A 25,590-nucleotide genomic window follows, 5' to 3' on the forward strand; every position below is an offset into this window, starting at 1 on the left:
TCAATCATGTTCGGAAACTTGAATAATTTATTGATAAAGCTTTCGCCGATTCAAACCTAGACTAACAAAAAATAAATGCTGAACACGCGCATTAAAAAAAAATAGAAATATTTTTCTGTTCGATATAACATTTTGTGTGAAAAGCATTGCCGGATAAAGCAGCTTCACTCACTTAAGCCATGACTAACAACAAATAAATGCACACGCATTAACAAAACAACATATTTTTCTGTTCAATATAACATTTTGTTTAAAAAGCATTGCCCTACCTGCCAAGCTGATACAATCTGCACTCTGCAGTATTACCATCAAGCACCTAATGAAATTGAAATAGACTTTACTGGGAATAGCACCTAAATGAACGGGCGCCACAGTGGTCCGCACCTAAATATCCTGATGCCACAGTGTGCTCGCCTATTCGACCGGTGCCTAACTGTCTGCACCTAAAATACTTACTCCAGTAATTTGATATATATACATTGAGTTTTAAAATTTCAACGCCCGGAGAAATCCGCTCTTTGCAAACACTCTATAACTTCAGACCATAGAATTATTTGGATCAACGCTACTATTCTCAGAACTGAAAAGGATTATACAAAAAGATTGTTTACAGAAAGCTGGTACATTAACAAAAAAGCAGGTGTTCTCAACCAGAATGATGGTTAAAGCTTTCCCTTTGTTTACAAAAAATCACTTTAATGTTGCAACTACTTTTTCCATTGCTCAGAGCTTTTCCACAAAAATTTATTTGCTGATTTCTTTTCTGTCTTGTCTCACATTATTTCAACGTTTCTTGACGTTGAACCAAAGAGATATATAAACTTATGTTGCCTTCTGTTTTTAGGCATCACTGTGTTGTCAGTTGAGCCGCAATCTTGTTGCGTATTTTAACTCTGATGCTTGCCAATTCATTTAGTCAGTTTGTATTGTGTCATTTGCTGCTAACCAAGAAGAGCAGATGTGAGACCTATGGATACAGTATGACCTGGAACATAGGGATATTGAAGCTCCAGTGAAATACAGATCATTTTCTATATTGGAAAAATCAATTTTACAATTATTTGAAAACAAAGCCAGAATAGTAAAGATTTATTTTGTGTTAGTGCCGAAGTATGATGAGAACCTCATTATACTCAAACTCATTTGTCGATGCTTGGATCAAATATGCGACGCACCTTTTTTGTTTTGGCAGAAAATAGCGTTTTTGTGATTTCATAGGGGAAATCAAGCATTTTTGCTCAAGGTATGTAAAGAATTTTCTTTGGTCAGAGTAAACCAAAAACCATTATTTATAGTGTATTAACACGTACAAGTATTTAATTTGAATGTAGACATGGTTTTAGCCTACCCAAGCTGGGCTTACGTAGGTTAGAATGTATTTCTTCAATTATTGGGCTGTGTGGGACCTATTGAACAGTTTATTTCAAAGTGTTCCATTGATATCTTGTCCTTTAAGTCAAGCCTTCTTTTGATACAAAGAAATAAAAAAATGTTTTCTGAACAACAGCTGCAAAATCTATCACAGATATTGTTTCAAACACTTAGGATTTGGAAAGTTTATGCAATAAAATGGTTTATGAGCTTATCCCATGCGATTAACCAGGTGTATTTGCGATTAACCGGTTCACGTTTTGTATTTCAAATGCAAACAAATAAAACGCTTTTTCGTGATTTACTTACTAATCATGGTTTGCAAATAATGCACGTATCTATCCTTATTTAAAATGCTACATTACATGCTTTTCAGTATCACTTAAATACTGTTCTAAAGGTCCCAGTGGGAATTCCATTTGTGGCATAGGGGGGTGGGGACTGGGGACGTATGGAAAAATTGACAACACTTCAATATATTCTCGTTGTTCACAATTAAAATGATAAATTCAAAAATAAAGTAGTTGTGAAGGTTGGTCAGTTCTACTACAAGACTGGAAAACAAAACTTAAACAGTTTCAAACTAATATGTAGAAGTGGGGGTGAAATGACAAAAACCATTCCATAGATCTCACACTTCCCGTAGCTTAGTGTTCACCTGTTTCTGCCCTCTTGATAAAGTCAGTCGTGCTGACTGTTAAAACGTTGGAAATAAAAGCTGGGTATCATTATTAACATCAGGTGGTAGCCTAGTATAATTATTAATTATAGTCACCAGAAGAACGCAAGATATTTTATTTTAATACAAGTTTTAAAAGTTGTGGTGATGCATGTCCATGCCTGTGAAACCAAACAATATCAAAAGTTGTAGCTATCAATATTTCAGACCACACTGATATTAAACAAACAATCTAAGAGTGCTTTTCAACCTTTAAAAGAACGATTTGCCCTTTGTTATTTTGCAAAAACTTCATTCGGACAAACCAAGTAGAGTTAGTTTGCACTGATTTGTTTTTCCTTATTTATGCAATCACAATGGAATAGTTTGTTTATTAAAATTGTGCATCTAAACTAATTTTATAATCAAAAGCTTAAGATGCAATAGATTAATCTGAATTCAACTTTCATTTACAGTACTTCACTTCCTACTGCTTTAAGCAAGTAGGCCTAGGGAACATTAAAACAAATAAGAAATTCTGTTTCATTTAACAACAACAAAAATTAGTGTCGGCCTTACATAAACAGAATTAGCATTTTTTTTATTCACATATTAAAAAACAGTAGAATTCGTCTATATTCGTCTAGTTCGCCCAAATCGGCACTTTTTGTTAGTCTCGGTAAAATTTTTATCTTTTCAGAAAATGCGAGAAACTTTTTTTCATGCTGTCGTTTTTAGTGGCAAAACTAAATCACTTTATTTTCAGAGACGCTCAGGGAAGGGTCAATATTAGAGTTGTCATGTTGAACTAGTTTTTGTTTAAAATGTTAGAGAGTACTTCAGATTTTGTGAAAATGTAATAGGAAAGTAATGGAAATTAACAGACATTGATTTTAACAATACTTCATAAAGATTACAAAAAAACATAACAAAAAACAGATAATAAAAATTACAAATAAACAAGACTGCATAGCGTCTGGTAACACTACAAAAGAACCATACTCCAAAATTCAGTAGGCTATTTCTCAGCCAACAAATCAGTCTTTGTATACATTGATTCTATCTCTGCAGGACTAAGTTGTTGGCCATGTTGCTTCTCAGTTAAGATTTTATAAACAGGTTTTAGAAGAGATATTGAAAAACAATATTAAGTAAATGACTGAACATGACGACATAGTGTAGCCTAAATTCATGAATCCACAATTTAATTTGTGAAAAACTAGCTTTTACCGAATACTGTTTCATAGAAATATTAGATAGCATGTGTTTGCTCAACGGAAGACGCCATCATTGTAGTTAGATGATAGGCAATTGACTTTTTGTATACCCTACAACTGAAAGTTACTGGTAAATAACCCCCCAGTTAACTCCCAGCAAAATGGGTGATGGAGTGTGATCAAAGATTACCTCAAACATTTTATTTTTTGTAAGAATTTCCCATGTAGACAATGTAAAGCTTACAAGGACTTTACAAACTAAACAGGTCTCAGGTAGAGCCTGTAGCCAAGTGTTCATATCGTATCACTTTATTTTTCGTCATTAACACGTCTGGGTCGAAAAAGATACTAACTAACTACAAAAGTCGATATAGTCAACCAGCACGTCAATGAACGGGAAAAAGTGGAAAAACCTGACTGAACAGTAGATCCTGTAGTAGGCTATATGTCTGCAGTAAAAACGGCCACAAAACCCAAAAAACAAACAGAAAAAATAAAACAAAAACAGAGAGAAGCACACATGTAGTAATGAATGACAGCCTAATGAAAAGTGTTGTGGATTGAATTTGCCAGTTCCAATATTGATGTGGATGAGCAGTCATAATAATAATAATATAATGGAGAAAGAAAACCGGACATAAAAGAAACCCATCAAGCAAAAGCCCGTTTCAATGTGGCCCAGGAGAGTAAGTGTTGCTCTTTCTAGGCTTTTTAAGGTTCTTTCAATATAAGGAGTTGGACAAAATTGTTGAATAGTTTTTCGTCCAATATAATTCACAAACAAAACAAGGTAACTTTGTTTTCGACACGTACGTATGACGTATGTCTTTGTCAGGAATTACTTAAATCTGCAATATACATAAAATGAAAATTGTAAGATATATCTGACTAGGTTATGCACTATAACTGTAACGACACTCCGAACTGAAAAGCACAAACTAAACAAGTGATACAAGAATGATTACGAGTAAATTATAGGGCGGGAAACAGATCAAATGAGGTGTAAACTACAGGCATGTGACAAACAATTAAAACACGTAATAGGAACGATGAGCCACAGGCGAATAACTGCCGATTGAGAGACTTGAGAGAGGTTTGTAAATATATACTCCTGTAAAAACTTTTAAGGATATTGCATTTTGAGGGATGTCATTTTTGTCTAGTTCAGATTTCATCTCTATTGCTTTATCTGGTATCTGGTAAGAATACCCAGGAATTGTTGATCTGGAGGGGACTGTTGCTAAGTCTGGGATGTGAGTTTTTTGCAGTAGGAGACAGTTGATTTGATGTTTGATCAAAAACTTGAGCAGCTATTCACATTTTTCCATTGATTGTCCTTCCACATTAAGTAACATAATGTATTTATTGAGTTCCATTGAGGAAAGGGGATCTCCTGACTAAGAAGCAGCAGGCCAGCGATTCTCCATCAAGTATCAATTTAATATTTTTTCATTATTAAAAATGCATGGAGAATCAACAGACCCCTATTTATGCATTTAGTAGTAGAGCAAGCATCAGTAGTAAAGCAAGCAGTAGTAGGCATCATTAGTAGAGCGAAATGCATATGCCATAAATAGGGATCTGCTGATTTTCCAAGCATTTTTAATAAAAAAAAAAAATACTAACATAATATGTTAATACATAGTTTCTCCAAGTGAGATTGAATTGTACAAGAGTCAATGCGCACAAACACCGAAACGCCCAAATTGACTCCAATACAATGGCTGCTAAGAGCGGAATGCCCCACCACATCTAAGAAGAGAAACCACAGCCAAATTAAATCAAAGACTTCAAGAAGCTGATAATACTTCGTAGGGGGGGGGATGTTAAAATATAAATTTGGATTACAAACTCTGAGTACCCCCCCAAATAATGCCACTGGGAGTAAAAAAACATATCATGAAAAAAATTTGGGTTGCCCCTACAGGAACTTCCCACTACCGGGGGGTTTTACAAGCGATAGTCAAAAATACATGGGACTTCATACCTAAAATTTGAACCGGTGGTCATAGAAGGCTGGGACCAGTCTCAAAAGTTTGGTTTTGAAAAGTTAAGATAGGAATGTAACAGTTTCAAAAGTGTCAGGTGTATGGATTGTTCCGGACAGGACCATTTTGGTCCGAAATGGCCTATTTGGCCTATCGTGAGTGTATGAAATTCAAAATTCTACCTTAATAATAATAAGTCCAGTCAAAATAGGGTTTGACCCACCACTAATTGCAAATGTTTCGACCCATACATTTTCTGAAAGCTTACATCATACAAAATAACATACTAAAAATCTGCCACGAAAAATTTAGTGGAACCCCCTTTTTAGGGGTAAAAACAAAATGGCCGCCATGTGTCCTAAAAATCTTCATTTTTCCATATTTTTTCACCTAATTCATATAATTTAGGTCTGTAAAAGAGCTCATTCTATATTTCGGGTACAGGAATTCAAAAACAGACATTGGAAAGTTGCAATATAAGACAAAAACGTGTCTTTTTTAAATTTATAACAATTTAAAAATAAAATGGCCTCCACAAGTCCTAAAAATCTTTAATTTTTTCATATCTTTTCATCTAATTTAGTTCTGCAAAAGACCTATGTTAATAACTCACTGTAAATCGAACATAAACCTTTAAAAAGTTTGCTAGTTTGATTATATTACATCGATTTACATCAAATGCAGTATGGAAACTGGAATGATCCTGGTGCAGAAGAACCATACGCAATGGCACATCTATTATGGGAATCGTCTTTGGTTCTTAAGGTACCACGTCCTCAATGGTCTGGCTTCATGCAACTTATCCACCAAGGAGAACATCAAGGCAAAACTTTTGTCTTGTTCCTGCCCATGATTGCCATGGACCCCAGTGATCTCTCATGCATCTATTCTACCCTGAAATTCATTTCGTCTCATGCAACCAGATACAAAGTGTGTCCTGTCATCACACTTGATCAATCATTGTGGCTAAAGGCATTTAGCATGGTTGAAAGTCAGCCAGAACTTCAACCATCTGTGATAAGACTCGGAGGATTTCACACCATGATGAGCTACCTAGGCAGCATTGGACATTTTTTGATGAATGGAACTGGACTTCAACAACTCTTGGAAATAGTTTATGCACCTAATTCAGTGGTCCACATGCTGTCCGGAAAAGCAGTGAGTCGCGCAGTCAGAGGACGTCTTTTGGTGGATGCAGCCCTTAATGCACTGTTAACCTCGTCAGCATTAGATATCAACTTGTCTCATATTCTTGAATCCGATGGGTGCTTTTCAAATGACCACGAACAGGACAACCACTTGATTCTTCAGTTGAGACATCTAATGAAACGACTACTATTAGGCGCAGTGTCTCCATCAGATTTAGATCAGAATGAAGTGCTACAGTGCTTAGAACAGAAAGTACAGCAAACTAAAGACACCCTAAAAGAATTTAGAACAGCACGACTTTGGCTACAATACATTTCGATGGTCACAATCCTGTGCAGATTCATTAAAGCAGAGCGAATAGGCTTATGGCCATTGCATCTGCAGTCCATGTATGAAATGCTTCCGTACTTGGCAGCATCAGGTCACAATCACTATTTGAAAAGTATCCACTTGTACCTAGCCAAGATGTCCAAACTTCAGACTGAAATGCCTCTTGTCCACATGCACTTCATGGAAGGACATCACGTTGTTTGTCGCACAGACAGATGCTGGGTTGGTCTCTGGACTGACCTGACAATCGAACAATGTCTAATGAGGAGCCTGAAGTCAAGGGGTGGACTTACAAGGGGGTGTGGATTGACAGAGACACAACGACTCATCTGGGTTCTATCTGCACCAGCATGCGCCCAAGTAAATGAAACCATGCAAGAGTTCACAGGGTGAAATTTCTCACCAGTGAGCAACACAAAGAGAGTACCCCAGCAAGGATGAGCAGAGATATGAAAGATCTTCAAGATCTAATTCAGTATTTGACAGTGAGAAATCCATTTCGAAAGGATGGCCCACCAAGCCTGAGAAGCATAGTGACAGGCATTGCAGCTCATGACAGTGTCAACTGTGACTCAGCATAGGATGTAGGTATGAAAATGCTTGCACTAATGCCTGGAGTAAAGGTGACTGAGCATTCCTTCAAAAAGAAACACCAAGCCATCACCATGGGTGCAAAAGAATCGGTCAAAGTCAAGGACAGGAAAGTGAGTGTTGATCCCATCCTCCTATTTCAACGTTTAGTCTGTGCTGGCACAACAACGAATCAGCTACCAGAGGTATTCCAGTATGAACTTTGTCAATTTCCATCAGCCTTGTTTGAATCAAAGTCCATCATTAGACCAGCCAACAAGGCCTCCTTGGCTGACTTCTTGTGGTCTTCATCAATTGAGTCTGCTCCAAAACCATCTAAGCCCTTAGTCCAGCATGTACTAGTTCAGTGTTTCTCAACCTTTTTTGGCCCAACGCCCCCTTCATGAACTGGCAAAGTTTTACCGCCCCCCAACAAAAACGATTAATTACAAAAAGCGAATATAAAACTATAAATACTACAAAAGTGCTCAATGCCAAGCAAAAAGCCAAGCAGAGCAAATTACATCCAATATAGGCTGCTAGTTACCAGTCTCTAAAACCTTTACAGCCTGTTTTACCCCCGGGACTCTGACTTCGTACTTTGACGGGCGGAAAAACTTAGTTCCTCGTCCCGTAGTAAAGTCCCGAGTTTTACCCTAAAAGGTGGATTATCAGAAGGTTCTTATTCAAATAGGTCAAATTCTATTTCTATTAGAATAAGAACCTTCTGATGATCCCCCTGTTAGGGTGAAATAGGCTGTAGGCCTAAGGGGTTTAGAGACTAGTAGGAACTATATTTGATAAAAAGCAAATATATATTTGCGAGCATGAAAACAGTAGGTTATAGGCCTACTGGTAGTCATTGTGAACCTTGGGCTTGGTGAGAAAGTGCCAGTTCCTTCACATCCGGTGTAAAGCCAGTGAGAAACATTCGAAGATCACCTGTTATGGTCAAGTGAGTGAGTTAAGTTATGTCAAGTGAGTTTCGCTGTTTGGTATGTAGCAGAACAACACAACTGAATCTCTTTTCCACCAGGTAGCCTATGAGGTAGGAAATGCTACCACGAAGAAACGAGCTCTTTGACGAAATCGTTACGCTGGGCGGTAGATGGGTTAAACCAGAATTACTCCTAATACTCAAAACGCCCCCCCCCCCCCTTAAGCCGAGGCAATCATACCGCCCCCCCTGCAAAATCAAAACGCCCCCCTGGGGGGCGGTACAGCCCCCGTTGAGAACCACTGTACTAGATGGAGGTGCCCTGCTCCATTAACTTCCTTGGACCAAAGGAGCTGCATGGGATGAAATCATGCAGGTGTACACTGATTATGTGATGTCCAAATATGGAACCTGTATTGTTGTGTTTGATGGTCACACAGATTCGCCTTCCACAAAAGATGGTGCTCACTTCTGAAGAACTGTTGGTAGGATTGGGGCTGAAGTAATATTCGATCCAACAATGAAGCTCCAAACCAAAAAGGAAGACTTTCTTGCTAACCATCAAAACAAACAGCGACTAATCCATATGATAGGGGACAGACTCGAAAGAGCAGGATGTGTTGTCCACCATGCCTGAGGAGATGCAGATGTCCTGATAGTAGATACCGCGATGTCATCTGCACAGCAACAAGACACTGTAGTTTTAGCAAGTGATACTGACATTCTGATTTTGCTCATACATTACAAGAAGAGTAATACCACACACAACATCTGGTTGCAAACAGCATCTAAAAAGGGCATTAAAAAAACCATCAAAGTGCTGGAACATTTCAGTCACCAGAAAAATTCTTGGAGACACTGTATCAAGTAATCTTCTCTTCGCCCATGCAGTGTTGGGATGTGATACCACTTCAAGGGTATTTGGAATAGGCAAACAGAAAGCTGTTTCGTCACTCAAATTCGTCATTAGGCCTAATGGAAGACATTGACTCTGAAGATGAACGATGCCTTGGTTTGAACTATTAATTGTTTGATAAAATTAGGTCTTTTACAGAACTAAATTGTGCGAATTAGGTTAAACGATAAGGAAAAACAAAGATTTTTGAGACTCATGACGGCCATTTTATTTTTAAATTTTGTTATAAAATTTTATTAAGACAAATTTTTATCTCATTTTTCAACTTTCCAGTGTCTGCTTATAAATTCCTTGTACCAGAAATATAGAACGAGCTCTTTTACAGAACTAAATTACATGAATTAGGTGAAAAGATACGTTAAAATGAAGATTTTTGGGACACATGGCGGCCATTTTGTTTTTACCCCCAAAAAGGGGTGTTCCACTAAATTTTTCGCAGCAGATTTTTAGTATGTTATTCTGTATGATGTAAGCTTTCAGAAAATGTATGGGTCAAAACATTTGCAATTAGTGGTGGGTCAAGCCCTATTTTGAGCCGGATTGACTGGACTATAAGGAGATAATTTTAAACGTTATGCTTCGAATTAGTACTTTCAAATAAATCATATGCACATCTAGTTTGTCATCACATGTAAAGTCAGGGACGTTTTAGATTTGGGACGGTTTGATATTGTAAAAATTGAAATATAGGCATGCAAACAGTCATTACAAAGCATTTTCAATTTCTTTGCTCGTATTTGCTCTTTTAAAATATACCGTAAATAGTTATCAAATAGTACGTGTCAGTTACCAATGCGACGTGATATTCAGTACTGATAAATAATAAGAACAGGATGAGGATGCTAGCCTATGTAATATTAAATGATAGTTTGTTGATCCGTAGTTAATAGTTATATTCCAAAGGACCAATGTTATGAAAGTATTGTGTAGTTCCAGATATCAAATTAGTCAGTGTTTTTTTATCTTTTCATTAACCCATTAACCACTGACGTTGCGTTGCTGCAACGCTTACTTTGAGCCTAGTCTATAAACGCATTTTAAAAGCAACTTTCTATCTAAAAAACTGAATATTCTTGTCATTTGAACTCTAAATAAAGTGTTTAAAACCTTATTTTAAAAGAATAAAAAAATTTGTATGCTTAAAATTATCGCTCTTTTACGACACTTTTCACGCATTTCGAGCGCATTTTGTTAGTCGTACTTCAATATGGATTAATTCAATAAAATAATTTCAAAAATTGGCTTCAAGTATAGTGTAGTGATGCTAGAACACACCAGAGTAAGCACATCTTCTAAATGTGTGAAGAGCCGGAGATATTTAAGTGCAAACTTTGCTGTACCATTTCTGCAACATCAGCGTAAAGCCGATACTTTATTATGCATATGCACTATGCAGTGTAGTAGATACGCACCCTTGTTTCGTAAAGAGATGCTGATTACCGGCGAAAACTTCTGTTAGTTTGCTAACAAAGCATTTACGAAACAATAAAGTGACAATTGACCTGATATGCAAATGATTTCTGAGAATACTGGCCAGTAACCAGTTGTCCAATTCTAAACGATACTTAGTTGTCTTACTGGTGGCTTGATCGAAAAAGAGCTGGATTTTGTTTTCTGCCTCACACGATAACTGATTGTTAGAAGAGGCAGGCCGAGCTACTGCTATTTTTTCCGAACGCATTACGTTACACTAAATAATGTCTCGCCAGAAGTTTCTTACTGTAGAGGAGGTATTAGCCGCTTTCGAAGATATGGAATGTTGTAAAGAAGACGAAATTGACATGGTCATAGCACCACCAGATCCTGCTGTAGTTAGCGACGAAGAGGGTATGGACGAAAACGATTTGACAGAAAGTGAAGCAGTGCTACCAGACGCTGCAGGAGAGATTGAAATTCATTGCAACCCAGTACAAAGTGATGATGTGCCAACGACCCCAGTTCCGAAGAAAAAACGCAACTTATCGGAAGTAAAATGGAGTAGGAAAAAGGCTTCTTTCTTATCTTCTCCTGTAAGCAAAGAAGCTGACAAGCTGGAAGATTTGGAAAGGAAATTGCTGGGACTAGACTTTAGACGAAAAGTGACTGTGAAAGTTTTGAACTCCAAACGCTTTGCAATCTCTGCCACTGGCCGCCCAAGTGTTTTTGCTCTTGAATATAGCCGACCAAGTAATTCTACATCGCACCACTTTCTAAAAACTATTCCCTGCAATAAAAGACGTCGTTGCAAACTGTGTCACAGCCAAACGCGTTTTCTTTGTGGGATGTGTGACGTTCCTCTTCATCAGCATTGTAATGAATTGTACCACAAAAACAGGCAATATTCCAAAGTAGATGTGTTCAAGGACATTGTGTTTTATTGAGTGCATTTTTTGTGTACTTTTATTACTCGTATGTTTTTATGCCACATGACTTCGTTGTTTGCAATTGTGAATAGAAAACTATGTTTTCGCACTTGACTAAAATATGGTCATATGTTCAGAGAAAAAAAAAACAGTCAAAAGAGAGACGCAGAAGACGCAAAGGGAGAAGAGTCTTAACCCTCGATTAGTGAAACAATTAAAAAAAAATTATCGCTTAACCGCTGACGTTGCGTTTCTGCAACGTCTCAGATTTTGTATAAACAAACAAAAAATTTCAATTTTTTTTACTAATTATCGAAACTGGAAGGGTGCTACTAACATATCAAAAAATGAAAAAAAATTAACTTCTAGAAATAGGTGCGGCGTTTAATGGGGAGCTTCATTCAATAGTTGAACTGTTTCATTTGAAACACAGCATTTGATTCAGGCAGATCTGACAAACGACACATCCAAGTTATTGTGAATGATCTGATAAGTGTATGTGTATGACTGTATGTGGATCAGATCTGTTATTTCAATTTATGAAGAACATCAGTCAGTTGGTTACTTGAAAAGGGCTAACATGAGTATGGTCGAAAATGTTCGTACTTTTTAGTTTATTTTCGTGTTATTATGTTAAATGCAGTCTGGTTGTTAGGTTTTATTTGTGTATGGTTAAAAAACATTACCTTTCTACCAAAATTAGATCTGATAAGTATCAGTAACAAGAAGTTCAGGATTTTCAGGGGAACTCCATATTTCTCCATGTCTACTGTTGCCAACCTTCTTGAAGTATGTAAGTAGTAAGGCATCATCATTCACAAATTCAACAATGTTGGCAAAGTACCAGCGTTATTAGCTTCCTTCAATCCAGATGGCAGCTACGAACTCATCAAGTTGATAGGCTGGTTCTGCAGAATCAGATTCCTGATCATTTGATGTTAAGCTTGAATTTACCTTGGTAAGCAAATGCATAACAGAAAGCACACTTTGGAGGTCTGACATTGTTATAGTTGCACATGAACGTGAATTATCTAAGTAGCTGATAAGGTTATTGGCATAGTCTTCAGATCTGAAGTTTTTATAGTCTCGTTTCAGTCAGAATATTGAAGCACTTGGTTTTAGGGAGAGGCACGTCATCTTTGCATAGCGAACTTCAGTGTAAAGTCTTTTGTTCAAGATGATGATCTGTTACAGCATCACTTTGAAGGTAAGCAGTCACTTCCTCAGAGGTGGTAAAAGGCCCTGGCGGATTTTGCGCTTTCAATAAATCTAAAGCAGAAAGTTTACTTTGCTCTGCTCTGATATTAAAAGCTTCTTTTTCAGAGTAACCTTTTTTTCACAAGCTTTCGTCTTTTCATTGAATTGCAGTCTAATTTCTTTACTGTCTTGTACTGGTTTTTCCCATTTCTTTTCATTAATCTTCTGAACATTTTTAAGTAAATCCGTGCTTTTATTGAGAACTACACTTCTGGAGACTGCATCAAGATTTCTTTTACCATAAATATTTATCTTGTAGTTCACTAATCCGACACTACGTTCTTCACCCAGGTTGTGAACTGGCAGATTATCCAGTTTCTGTAGGACATCATCACTTGCAGATCCAATTGTCAACAGCGATCCTGTCCTCATTTGCAGCAGGACAAAAACCAAACAGAGACCCTTTTTGAGTTGCCAAGCCTTTAGCAAAAGATTGAAGGAAAAGAGCAAGTAAGCTCTTAACTTCATTATAGTGTTCTTACAAGCAAGCATCGATCGAGCTGAGAATTGTTGGTTTAAATAATGTCGATTTGAACATTCTGAGGGCATATACCGTATGACTTATGCAAAAATATTGCAACCCTATCGTAGCTTGTTAATCAAAACTTTTGGGCCCATTTAAAACTCGTTAAGGTCAATTATTCCCAAATTTTCGATTTTGTACCATCGCGGTAGGCTAAATGGGTCATTTTGGGACAAAATGAGCCTGTCCGAGCCAAACTATACACCAGACACTTGTGAAACTGTTACAATCCTATCTTAACTTTTCAAGGCGAAACTTCTGAAACTAGTCCCAGCTTTCTATGACCACCGGTTGAAACGTTAGGCGTCAAATCCCATGCATTTTGGACATCGCTTGTTTGAGCCCCCTGTAGCGAGGAGTTCCCAGGGGGGCAACCTAAACATTTTTTTATAATATATTTGTTTACTCTAAGTGACACTATTTTAGAGGGTACTGAGATTTTTTTAATTTTAACATACCCCCTACTTAAAGTAACTCACCATTACAAAGCATAATCCAATAGAAACCAAACACCCACCGATTAAAATCACGTCATCCTTTTAAAAACCAAGCAACCAAGAACTATGATCTAAATTCTAAATTATGAATGGAAAGAATGTTGGACAAAAATCGACCTTATGGTGGAGACATTATGTACGATCCAATGCTACCCCTCGTCGATTTCTCGATGTGCAACAGAAAGGAATGGATCAGTTATAATAGAATTTTATCCCGTCATGCCCGAACTGCTACACTCTTCATCGATGAGGCTATCAAAACACACCAACTTGTCCAAATCGCAAAACGCAAACAAGCTATTGATCATTTGATTCTGTACTGTCCAGTGTCCATGGACTGCACTACCCGGTGGTTTCAACAGTTTACTAATGAGGAAACATATTTAAAAACTAGCTAAAAACCTGAACGAGTTTCAAGTGTGACAACGCCAAATGAAACCACTACTACTATTCTGAATATAGCCCTGGTCAATAAAAAAGGTTTGACCACTTCCGATTAAAGTAACAAGTCAGAAAAGATTTAACGAAGGCGAAGCTATGAATTTTGTAACAAGCATAAAAGCAGTGCAAGATGAGAATGCATGTCTACTTAATACATTTTCTCATTTTGTCAGAAATTCAGCAATTGCAGTACACAAACTTTGCTCAAATACTGCCTTTTATGGATTTCTGATAAGTGTTCTAAGAGTTCAGGCCTCTTATTTACCTGAAGCCCCTAACGACCGAAGGGTGGTTAATCTGGCTTGGGGCAGAAGAAATAGGGCGCACACTGCATCTAGCACAAGCAGTAGGCTAAGCTAAATTGTTAAGTAGTAAAAGCTTCATCAGTCAAAAATACTTCGTTTCAATTTAATTAAGCTAAGGCATTTAACTTTTCATTGTCCTTTTAAGAACCAAAGCAAGAAATAAAAGTGATTCAGGCTAATAGGATGTACTGTGGTGTACAAGAAAACGACAGTCGGAAACAAACATAGTGTGGTTTGATGAATTGATAACAAGTTGAGATGCTTTGTTGTAGTGTGACATAGTCAAATGTATCCCCAGCTCCTGCAAATGTATCAAAGATCTCGAAAGCCAACCTAACCAAGCTGATAAATACCTCTTTGAACCTTCGAACAATCTTTGACATGTCAACATCCCAAACAAACACCCCCCTTCTTCGCGTTCCACATGCAATGTAGTTGAGATTACCTGGAAAGCACAACAAGTATCGTTCGATATATCATTGTGATAAAGGCCTCGGTCGTTAACCACCTTTCCATTGCTCTCTCCAATACAAAATTACATCACAATGTTGAAAAATATAAATGTATCCCTGGTTTAAAAATTACCTCGGTAGTAAAAATTGGTGTTCCACCGTTATTTAAACGTTAGGTGGGATTCCCACCGAGCATACAAAAACGTCTCCGTAAAAATAGCACACGTTTGTTTGCTGGATGTGAGTAGTAAAAAGGTATTTTGTTTCCAAGCGACAAGTTTGTATCCTCGCAACAAAAATACATGTTTTCTGAAAGGGTTTAACGCATAATTCGGTTAATCGAATAGGAATTCTTGATAGATTTGTAAACTTGTATCACTTAACCGCATATTTCCTTTGACGAAGTGTTAAGATCCTCAAGATTATCCTTACCAATACACAAAAATCGTCGCAAGATCTCTCACAAACTGTTTTTTCGATTGCACACACAAAAAGTCAAAATATTATTTACGTCACGCATAACGATTCACGCGGCGTCTCTCCAAGCAAAAAGGAAAGTGACTTGCACTTACCAACAAGCCATGCATTGCAAGAATTAACATTGATAGCCTATTACAAAAAATATTCTAGAAAATGCAGGGATTACAGGTTAAAAGCATACACATCCAGAAAAAGCGCACCTGGAGCCCAGGCTATGGAGTAGATGACCCCTTCATTTCCGGTGGTACTCTGTAGAGGGGTCAGATCAGACACTGACCAAACCTTCACTGTCCCGTCAAACGAGGCCGTAGCTAGCACCTTTGGGTCGTTTGGCTTAAACTTGCAGTCAAAAATAGTTTCAATGTGACCCTGAATGTATATGTGGAGCGATTAGTAACAACAAGCTGGCAACCCTTGATGTGTCAAACCACTACTCGCTGCTGTGGTGAAAGCATAATCACGATAACAAATAAAATTGTAGATTGCCTCACATAACTGACAGAAATACAAAATGCAAGCAGCAAAGTGGATCTGTATAGTAGTCAAGTTTAGCAATTAATGTAACAATTGTAACATGTGTGGAAAACAAAAACCGTAAAAGAAAATTAAAATGTGGTGTTGTGGTGCAAGTAGCACGTTTTTACTTTGGGCAGTCGTCATGGATTTTTATACCACGAGTCTCGGGGAACTCTGATCTTGATCACACACCAAGCTAACAAGTGGGTCCACGTCTCACCTCACGGGCAACAGCCTCGACTGGCTGCTTAAAACTTCGACTGGCTGCTTAAAACTTGCTGCCTTGCAGGAAATACCTTTTTAGGTAAAGGTTTGGCCCACCAGTCCACTACCTATAACTGTGGTTAGCGTCAGAATAAGCATGTAGCTGGAAAAAACATACCTTCTAAATATTTGCTTGATGCAGCAAAAAACAAAAAATGGACCCCTTTTCCCCAACAGCAATTAGATAAGCAAGGGATGTGAAGAATCTCTAAGTAACGAAAAATATTTCACAAAAAGAAAAATGTGGTGTGCCGATTGGATGTTGGAATGTAGGAAGTTTGTGAAGAAAAGAAACTGAATATGTGAAGAACTAGCAAAAAGGTGAATGTATGTTGCCTAAAAAAAGTAAGATAGAACAATCATCGCAATCAAGTTTTCTAAGTTTGAAGAAGTGACAGAGTAGTAACAATGATACTTTCTTTTGAAGAATCTGTGCTCATGCACTTTAAACTGGAAGAGATTGTGTAGAAAAGGAGTTCTGTAATGAATTGGCAGAGAAATGGGATTTAATGCATTCAAGTGAGTTGGTGCTTGGGTTAGGGGATTTCAATAGATATGTTGGGGAACGAAAAGATAGATTTGAAGGTATTCACGGGTTTGGGGAAAGAAACTTGGAAGAGAAAAATGTTACTTGAATTTTGTGATGTAAAAGAACTTTGCATTGAAACACGCGGTTCAAAAAGGTGATTTACAGGTCAGGAAGACATGAATCGGAGAATGATTTTATCTTGGTTGCGCAATGCGCAATAACACAAAATGTAACACAAAAATGCAGTAACACAAAATGTATTTGAAAAATGTGAAAGAAATCCCGTGGGAATTAGAGCAAAGACTAGTAGTGGGAGACTTGGATCTTCTTTTATTGTCGCACTTGATTCCAAGCATTGATTTCCTCTTGTATGAAAAGCTTCCAAGGTTCTGTATTGTTTGCTTTGTGTATTAGGTGTATGTTGGTGTTGGTTTTGTCGGTTTGTTGGTTTAAGTAGGTTAATGTTTGTCTGCCTTGAGCACGCTTCCCTTCAATTTTGCCTGAGAGAGAGAGGTTGTTCTAATTTTCCTTTTCGCAACATGTGTCCTTAAAAATTGAAGTTGATTTTCTTTGATATTTTTTAGTAGATTCTTTGTTTGTTTGACTTGATTCAAAACAGTTTGGTTGCTTTTTCTGTCAGTCCAGGAAATCCTCTGCATTATTCGGAATGCCCACATTTTAAACCCATTTATTCTTTTATTAAATGGTTTAGTAATTGTCCAGGATTCTGAATTATATTTAAAAATTGGATAAATGTAACACTTCAATACTCTGTATCTGGTTGCGAAAGATATGTACTTGTTGCATAATATTGATTTCATTTGCTGAAAAGCGGCTTTTGCTTGAGCAATATGTATATTGACCTCCGTCCTCCATATCATCTTTGGCGTCCCAGTTTATTGTTGTCCCAAAATACGGAAAACTTTTCACTTGTTTTATAATTGTGCCATTCATTTAAATTTGACAGATTGGAATTTCACTTTCTTTTTTTCTTGTGATTACCATTGTTTCCATTTTCTTTTCATTCATTTCCATTCCGAATTCTTTACTTCTTTTATTTACTTTGTAGAACAAATTTTGTAGTTTTGCTTCCGAATCAACCACCAAGACAGTGTCATCAGCATACCTCAGGTTATTAAAGTTAGTTCCTCCAACATTTACACCAGCTTCATCATCAAGACATCGGAGGATGATCTCACTGTATAATGAAAATAGGCTTGGAGAGAGCACGCATCCTTATCTGACGCCTCTCTTGATTGATATCCAATCGCTGATGTTGTGATTGATCCTTAATGCTGCAATTTGATCAAAGTAAAGGTTTTGGGTATTACGTATATCCTTATCGCCAATTCCAATGTTATCTAGCATCTCCAGTAATTTGGTATGTTTTACTCGGTCGAAAGCTTTCTTATAATCAATGAAAGCGATGTACAGATCTTTCTTCATTTCCATTGATCGTTGTGCGATATTTTTTAATACATATACAGCATTTCTTGTACCGCGGTCTGGCATGAATACGTACTGTTCTTCAGCGATTTCATCGTTGATTTTGTTCTTGATTCGGTTCATCGTCGTCGTCGTCTGAGCTTCTGGGGCCGAAGGTCTATCCTTTTACCACCCCAGATTCACGATGTTCCCGGACTACACTGGAAGGCTGCTAGAGAGCAGCCAGTCTTTAGTTTCATCATCCATGACGCGCAGACCTTCCACTCCGTTAGGTGGCTTGAAGATGGTACAGTCATTGATGGTGTGGTCTGCGGTCTGTTCCTCGGCACCACATTTACAGGAGGAGGAAGAAGCCATTCCCCATTGGTGCATGGTTGAGCGGAAAAGCCCGACGCCCGTACGGAGACGGTTGAGGCGCACCCATGCCTGTCTCTGTAGTGTCAGGCCGATGGGGCGCGTGTCGGCGTCGGGGATGAATGAATGGAGTCTGGTGGTACTTGACTTCCATTCAGAATTCCATTTATGGTCCGCCCAAGTAGCCGCACAGGTGTCTTGTTCATCAGCTTCGTTGATCAGAAGCCGAGCGGCTGGCACGAATGGGTGTCTTGATTTCAGTCGGCGGGGACGCTCGTTTGGGAAAGCAGAGATCTTGTGGTGGAGAAGATGGTTAGGCTCCAGTGCCTGTCGACCGAGGGACAAAGTGGCTTCTTTGCGACGAAGCTCAGCAGGTTGAATGCCAGCGAGAATGCGGAGATTGTCCAATGGTGTGGGACGCAGGCATCCGGTCACTGTGCGCAGGGCGCTGTTTATGGCAGTGTCGATGTTATGGCAGTGTCGATGTTGTGGCAGTGAGCACTGCGGCACCAGACAGGTGCACAGTACTCTGCTGAAGAGTAGACAAGGGCTAAAGCTGCTATTCGCAAAGTGTCAGCCCTCGCCTCCCAGCTAGAGCCTGCCAGGCGCTTCAGTAATGCAGCGCGAGATGTCAGTTTCTTGCGCAGTGACACCAAATGGTAGCGGTATGTGAGCGATCTGTCTAGTATCACCCCAAGATTTTTTGGGCTCGGGGCAGAAGGACAGAGGTTTTCCGTTGTTGTGGACATGTAGCTCACGATCAGCTTCCCGATTGTGTGAGTGGAAAGCTGCTGCCACAGTTTTGGTTTCGCTGAGTTTCAGTCGCCAGTTCTGGAGATAAGCTGAGATGGTTTGCATGTCCTGGCTCAAGGTGTCTTCTAGATTTTCCCACGACTTTGTGGAGTGGAGAATTGCCAGATCGTCCGCATAAGCGTATTTTGCGGAGACCGTGGTTGGCAGGTCGTGAGTGTACATGTTGAAAAGAAGTGGAGCCAGGACCGATCCCTGTGGGACGCCGTTTTTCAGGCGTCTCAGTCTGCTTCGCCGTGAGTTGCCGGTGGTGAGGGTGAAGCTTCGATTTCTGACAAGTTCCATAATCATATGGACCATATGTCGGTCAGAAAGCAGGCGAAGCAGCTTGCAAGTAAGGCCGCGATGCCATACAGTATCGTAGGCAGCTGTGAGATCTAGAAAGACAGCGCCGGCCTTCTTTTTTGCCTCAAAGCAATCCTCGATGTCTTGGGTCAACAGTGTGACCTGATCTACAGTGGATTTTCCGCCCCAAAACCCAACTTGCTCTTTTGGAAGGAGCGGGTCGATGATTGGGTTGACACGGGCATAGATCAGTCTTTCGAGGATCTTGAAAGGAACACAGAGGAGGGATATCGGACGATAACTCCTTGGGTCCTCTCGTGGCTTGTGAGGCTAAGAGATCGCAACTACTAAAGCTCTTTTCCAGATTTTTGGGATTGTGAGGTGGTGCAGGCAGGAAGAAAGGAATCTACGTAACCAGGACTTTAGGGCATGGCCAGCATGGAGCACAAGCTCAGGGCAGATCTTATCGGGCCCTGGAGACTTGTGTGGTTTCACTAGGCGGAGGGCGGTGGCGAATTTCTCTGGAGTGAAGTCTCCAGAGATTGCTTCTTCTGGTGGTGTTTCCACTCGCCATAGGGCAGATACTTCCTTGGCAACAAGGCGGGATGCCTTGCGGTCCTTTGTCTTGTACACCCCGTTCTGCACTAGCTGGGAAGCGATGGCATTAGCAGAAACGGGGCACTGACGAGGGGAGTTTGCTGAGCGCCCAGTGAGGTTGTTGATGATGCTCCAAGCTTTGCGGCTTGAGTGTGAGAAGTGGATGGTTTGGACAGCTTCGTTCCACCGCTCAAGCTTCTTTGTGTCCAGCCGCTCAAGTAGTCTGGTGGCGGCAGTGATAGAAGCAGCACCACCTGTGGCGGCTAGGTATGAGCGGTAGAAAGCTTCACACTCAGAGTCCCAGCATGGTTTATAGCTGGTTCGATGGCCACGTGGTATTGTGGCCTTTGCCGCAGTTATTATGGCATTGCAGAAGTCCTGGTATGCCTCGTCTGCGTTGCATGTTTCAGTCGGTGGTAACTTTGCAGCAGACTCATTGGTCTCATTGGTAATGTTCTCATCGGTCAGACTCATTGGTCTCATTGGTAATGTTCTCATCGGTCAGACTCATTGGTCTCATTGGTTCATGATAATGCGTAGTAGAATTTTTGTAATTTGAGACTTGGATAAAAAATGAAAAAAGCACGTTTGCTTGAGAAACATTTGGAAATTAGGAGAAAAAGACAATAACATAAAATTTGTAAAAAAGCACAGGAGCTGCATGGGTGCGCAAGACATGTGGATTTCATTCAAAAAAGGTGTTGTAACTGCTTGTAACGAAGTGTCGGGAAAAAGAGGACAAGGAAAGATTGTGGAGACATCGTGGTGGGATGAAGAGGTGAAGCATGCTATTTTGGAGAAGAGAGTAGGCTGAGTAGCATACAAACATAGTGTAAAGGCATAATGCAATGTTATACCTTAAGACGCTACGCAATGGTAATTACTGCACTGTGTACGTACCTGCTGTTGGGTGACACGAGGACTGCTATGTAAGCAGTTACTGAGTTTTTGTCATTCATTCGAGACTAACACAGCATGGTGTCAGAAGTGAAATAAACTGCATCAGATAATCTTATCAGAAGCGGTTAACTGGCAACATAACCTGTGGGGCCAGTGGATTAAAACATTCGAACAATATAGGGATTTTTCCCAATTAGCATCAAAACCTGAAAAAGAGCAAGTCAACTCGAAGCAAAGGCGAAGATGTGTTTTCTTCATTTAAGTTATCAGAGGCCAATTCGATCAACTACGACATAGTCAAGGAACGCTTCAACAATCACTTTAAACTACGCAATAACGTAATTTTCTAAAAAGCAGTATTCAACTGCCGAAATCAACTGCCATGCGAGCGGTTTAATGACTACGTTACTGTTCTAGATAGAAACGTGTCAGTAAGGTGATATGTCTGATTAGCCACTGCGAGACAGACTCGTCGTAGGAATTACAAACAAGTCGCTGTCCAAACGCATGCAAATGGACCCAGAGTTAACTTAACAAAAATCTATCGACGTAGCATGACACACAGAAAGCATTGCAGAGCAACAATGTAAACTACAAGGTAAAGCAGAGCAAAATTTCGACTACGTGGACGTTGTGAAGAGAAAACGTAGCAATAAATTCTTCCCAAAGCGAGAACCCTGCCAACGATGTGGTAGATATAAACAATACAAAAACGACAAATGTCCAGCAGAATTCATTACTTGTTTTCAATGTTCAAAATAGGCCAGTCTTTGCACGTCCGTAAGCATCACCTTGAAGATCACGTCAAGCAAAAAATTGACTTTGACCATCAGCATAGAGTGAGGCCTCTACCCACCCTCTATCACAGACAGTGATTCCCAAACTGAGTGCCGCCACAGATTCTCAAGTGTGCCGCAAATCTTTTTGAAATTTTGGAAAAGAACTGTATAAATATTTAAAATAAGGCATGCAGACATGCATATGCGACTTAATCCTATCTTAGTACGAGCTGTTTTCGTAAAACTATTAACCCTTTCTTAATACGAGCTCTTTTCGCACGCGGAAAGTACGTCACGGGCTATCTTAGCCCCATGCTAATTAATAGCTAATTACGGGAGCTATGAAAATCACAGAACCAAAATATTTTACAAGGTAATAGCCATGTGTATTGTGCGCAGAGAAATTAAATTTTTTCCAACAAATTTATTGAAATAAAGTGTTTGAGATGAAAAAACGTCAGGAAGTCGGTTTTCATTCTAATTTCCAGGAAATAGCTTCAAAATTTACGTAAGTGTGCCGCGAGCATTTTATAATTATTTTAGTGTGCCGCGAGCGTTTTATAATTATTTTAGTGTGCCACAAGCTGGAAAAGTTTGGGAACCACTGCTCCATCAGGTGACGAGGTGTTTGTTTAAGACAGCAGTGCCACTCAGAAGGGGCCGCAAAAAACGCGCACGGTACCAAACGGTCATATATCACAGATGCTAATCAAGGAACATCAGTTTGTAGAAACCACAGCGCCTTGGTAAGAATACCACAGACTGGTGATTTTGATATACGGCTAAGTAGTACCGTAAGAAGCAAAAACTCTCATTTGATTGTCAATGATTTAGTTAACCACAAAGCAAATATGGAGACCAGCTAACAAAAGCTGGAAAGATCTCAAAACCACCTGAACGCTTATCCTATTATGTGTTTACATCTTGTTCTTTGTTTAGGTGGAGATAATGAATAGTTGTGACTTACTAGTGCATATTGTTTGAATTTACCACGTTTCTTTGAAACCGTCCTACGATAGGAAACATGATAACGTGCAGCGAAGTTTCATGGTTGTCTAACTCGTTTACATGAGACTTGCTCGAAGGAGAAAAACTGATCTTAATTAATACGCTCCTCTCTTTCCATTAACATGTGTGAAAGACTTATTCTCTATTATATTTTCAATGCTTGAATATCAGTGGCGGCTGGTGAGTCCTAGAAATGGGGGTGCTGCCGCCGAAGGCGAATACAACAGCGGGGAGGGGTCTCCTTCAGAAAATTACATTTGATTTGGTGCATTCTGAGCATATTTTAGCTCTAAATTGTGATAAAAGTTTAATGTAAAACTTGGCTTATAAGTTTTGCAAATGTGTAATATTTTGAAGGGGACGATCAACAAACATATCGTCACCCTCATAACAAAACTGCCTAACTCAGTTTTTGACAATTTTGAGATTTTCAGCCCAAGTCACTGGTTTTAACTTTAGTGATGCCTGGAAAAATGCTCAAGACGCTTCACACTCACTAAAGTACTGTAGGCTACCGGTACTTTTTTTGCAAAAATTTGTTAATAAAAACATTATCTTTGCGGAAGTTTTTTGTGTTTTTCTCAAAAGCTAAAAAAATGAGTTAGGCAGTTTTGTTATGAGGGTGACGATATGTGAATAACACGTTCTTAATGATTAAAAAAGAAAACGCTTATTTTTTTTAATTACCTACTCGACGAAAAATTCTCCCGTGGCCTATGTCACTTTTCATTTTGGATGTAGATACGTTGCTTGTTGCATGACATATTAAATTTAAGCAGTTTTTTCCAGGATGGGAAGTAAACCTATCCTAAAAAGTATCAGTTTTTCTAGTGCATCCGTATTTGAATTCTTTTTTAACTAAAACTACCCTAATACTAATCAGCGAAAATGTAAACTACTAATTAGTTTATTGCGTAATATTTAACAGTGCATAATTTCACAACGTAAAAGCGGATTCACACTGGTGTCGCTATTGCGTCGTAAACTACTTTTGACGTCACCACGAAGCCAGACACAGTGCATCGACTTTTCACTCTGTGCCTTTTTTCCTTTTTTTCGTTCTGCCCATTGTGCTGTCCAGAAGACAGCACATCGCTTTGCAAGTTTGCAATTCGTTTGTACAGGCAATTTAAGAAAACACACGGCTCTACGACGTCACAGTCGATGCCTCTACGGCGTTCTGCTTGTGTGCTGTTTCAAAACAGCACATATTTCCTAGCACGCAGAGTTTCCAAATATAATTTACACTTATAACAATCAGCAATTCTGTGAACAGAGAACATAAAATACATTTCATGGGCAGAAGAAACGCTAAGATATTTGAGAAACTTTTTGTGAAAACTTTTATGGGAGTGCTGCAGCATCGCAGCACACACTAGCGAGCCGCCCCTGTTGAATATACACCTGTTCCTGCATGATGTCTTTACAGTTACTCGAAGTTCGGCGGAGATGTAGTGTAAAGGCATAATGCAATGTTATGTCTTAAGACGCAACGCAATGGTAATTACTGCAGTGTGCACGTGCCTGCTGTTGGGTGACACGAAGACTGCTATGTGAGCAGTTACTGAGTTATTTGCGATTCATTCAAGACTAACACAAACAGAGGCGCAAGCACAGGCCAGAAGAGAATAGAAAGAAAACAAAGAGCAGGAAAAAGAGTGCGAAAAGGGTGGTTGCATGGACTTTGAAAAACAGTACTGAGGACAAACTTAACAGACTGAGGAAAAACCTTAGCAATGTGGTCAAGCTTATAAAACAAATGAAAATTGAAGAAAAAAATATTGTGGCGGAGAAAACGTACAAATAAAAGGGGAAAGTTTTACTTTAGGAAAGCAGAGAGGAATTATGGAAAGAACTTATGGAAAATATTATGAATGGAGAAAATGTATGGGATAATATCACAAAGGCACATTTAGTGAAGGAGCCTTTGAAACAGGTTATTCGAAAAGAAATAGTGGAAGCAATGGAGAAAGCGGCCCATCCATCAAATGAGAGTGCAGACATGATAAAGGCAAGTTTAAAGTGAGGGTTTGAAGTGCTGAAACGACATTGCCTAAAGGTATTGGATTGTGAGAGAATACAGGTACCACAAGAGTGGAAACAAAGCATTGTTGTGCCACTGTCCAATGGAAAAAGGGAAAGGGAATGTGAAAAGTTGCAGTGTATATAGGATTAGGGAAGTAAAATTGTTAGATCACGGAATGAAAATTGTAAAGCGAGTTAAAAACAATGTTTCACCACATTGCTTATAAGAGAAGCTTTGCAACACTGTTGACGTAGTTATTTTACAAGGAAAAATCTCATTTTATTTAGATTCATAAGTTGATTAAATATGGTGCGTCCTTTCAAAAGGAAGTTTAGTCAAAGTGCGAAGACTTTAGGTCTGTTCAATGCAATTCGGTTCTTACCTGAGAAAGAATGAAATGATTATATTTATCGACGTATGGCACCAGCCTTCATCAGCTCACTTACTTGCTCACGGAGAAACTCCCACTTTTTCTGACCAAGGTTATAAAGTCCGACTCCTCCGTCAGCAAATGCACATATAATTCGAGCAGGCGGAATAACGTAAGGACGAGTATTAACAACAGACGAGGAACTCTTGTGACTAAGTATGTTTGTAGAGGACTCTTTGGTCGCCTCTTTGCTGCAGTTGTTTTCTGAAATAA

The 25,590-nt window shown here is 39.0% G+C and overlaps 1 protein-coding gene across 2 annotated transcripts in view; it reads right to left on the reverse strand.

Moving 5' to 3' along the window:
• Positions 1-25,590, reverse strand: part of LOC145783245 (WD repeat-containing protein 17-like) — a 175,264-nt gene that overhangs the window by 102,544 nt on the left and 47,130 nt on the right. For both annotated transcript variants that reach the window (XM_082595063.1, XM_082595062.1), the window contains 3 exons: positions 25,394-25,581; positions 15,634-15,802; positions 14,855-14,946 (listed from right to left, as the gene is read on the reverse strand). In XM_082595063.1, coding sequence (XP_082451189.1) covers positions 14,855-14,946; positions 15,634-15,802; positions 25,394-25,581 — 449 coding nt within the window. The remainder of the gene's footprint in view (positions 1-14,854; positions 14,947-15,633; positions 15,803-25,393; positions 25,582-25,590) is intronic.

This window comes from Aplidium turbinatum, chromosome 14 (assembly GCF_918807975.1).
Source record: "Aplidium turbinatum chromosome 14, kaAplTurb1.1, whole genome shotgun sequence".
Taxonomy (NCBI): domain Eukaryota; kingdom Metazoa; phylum Chordata; class Ascidiacea; order Aplousobranchia; family Polyclinidae; genus Aplidium; species Aplidium turbinatum.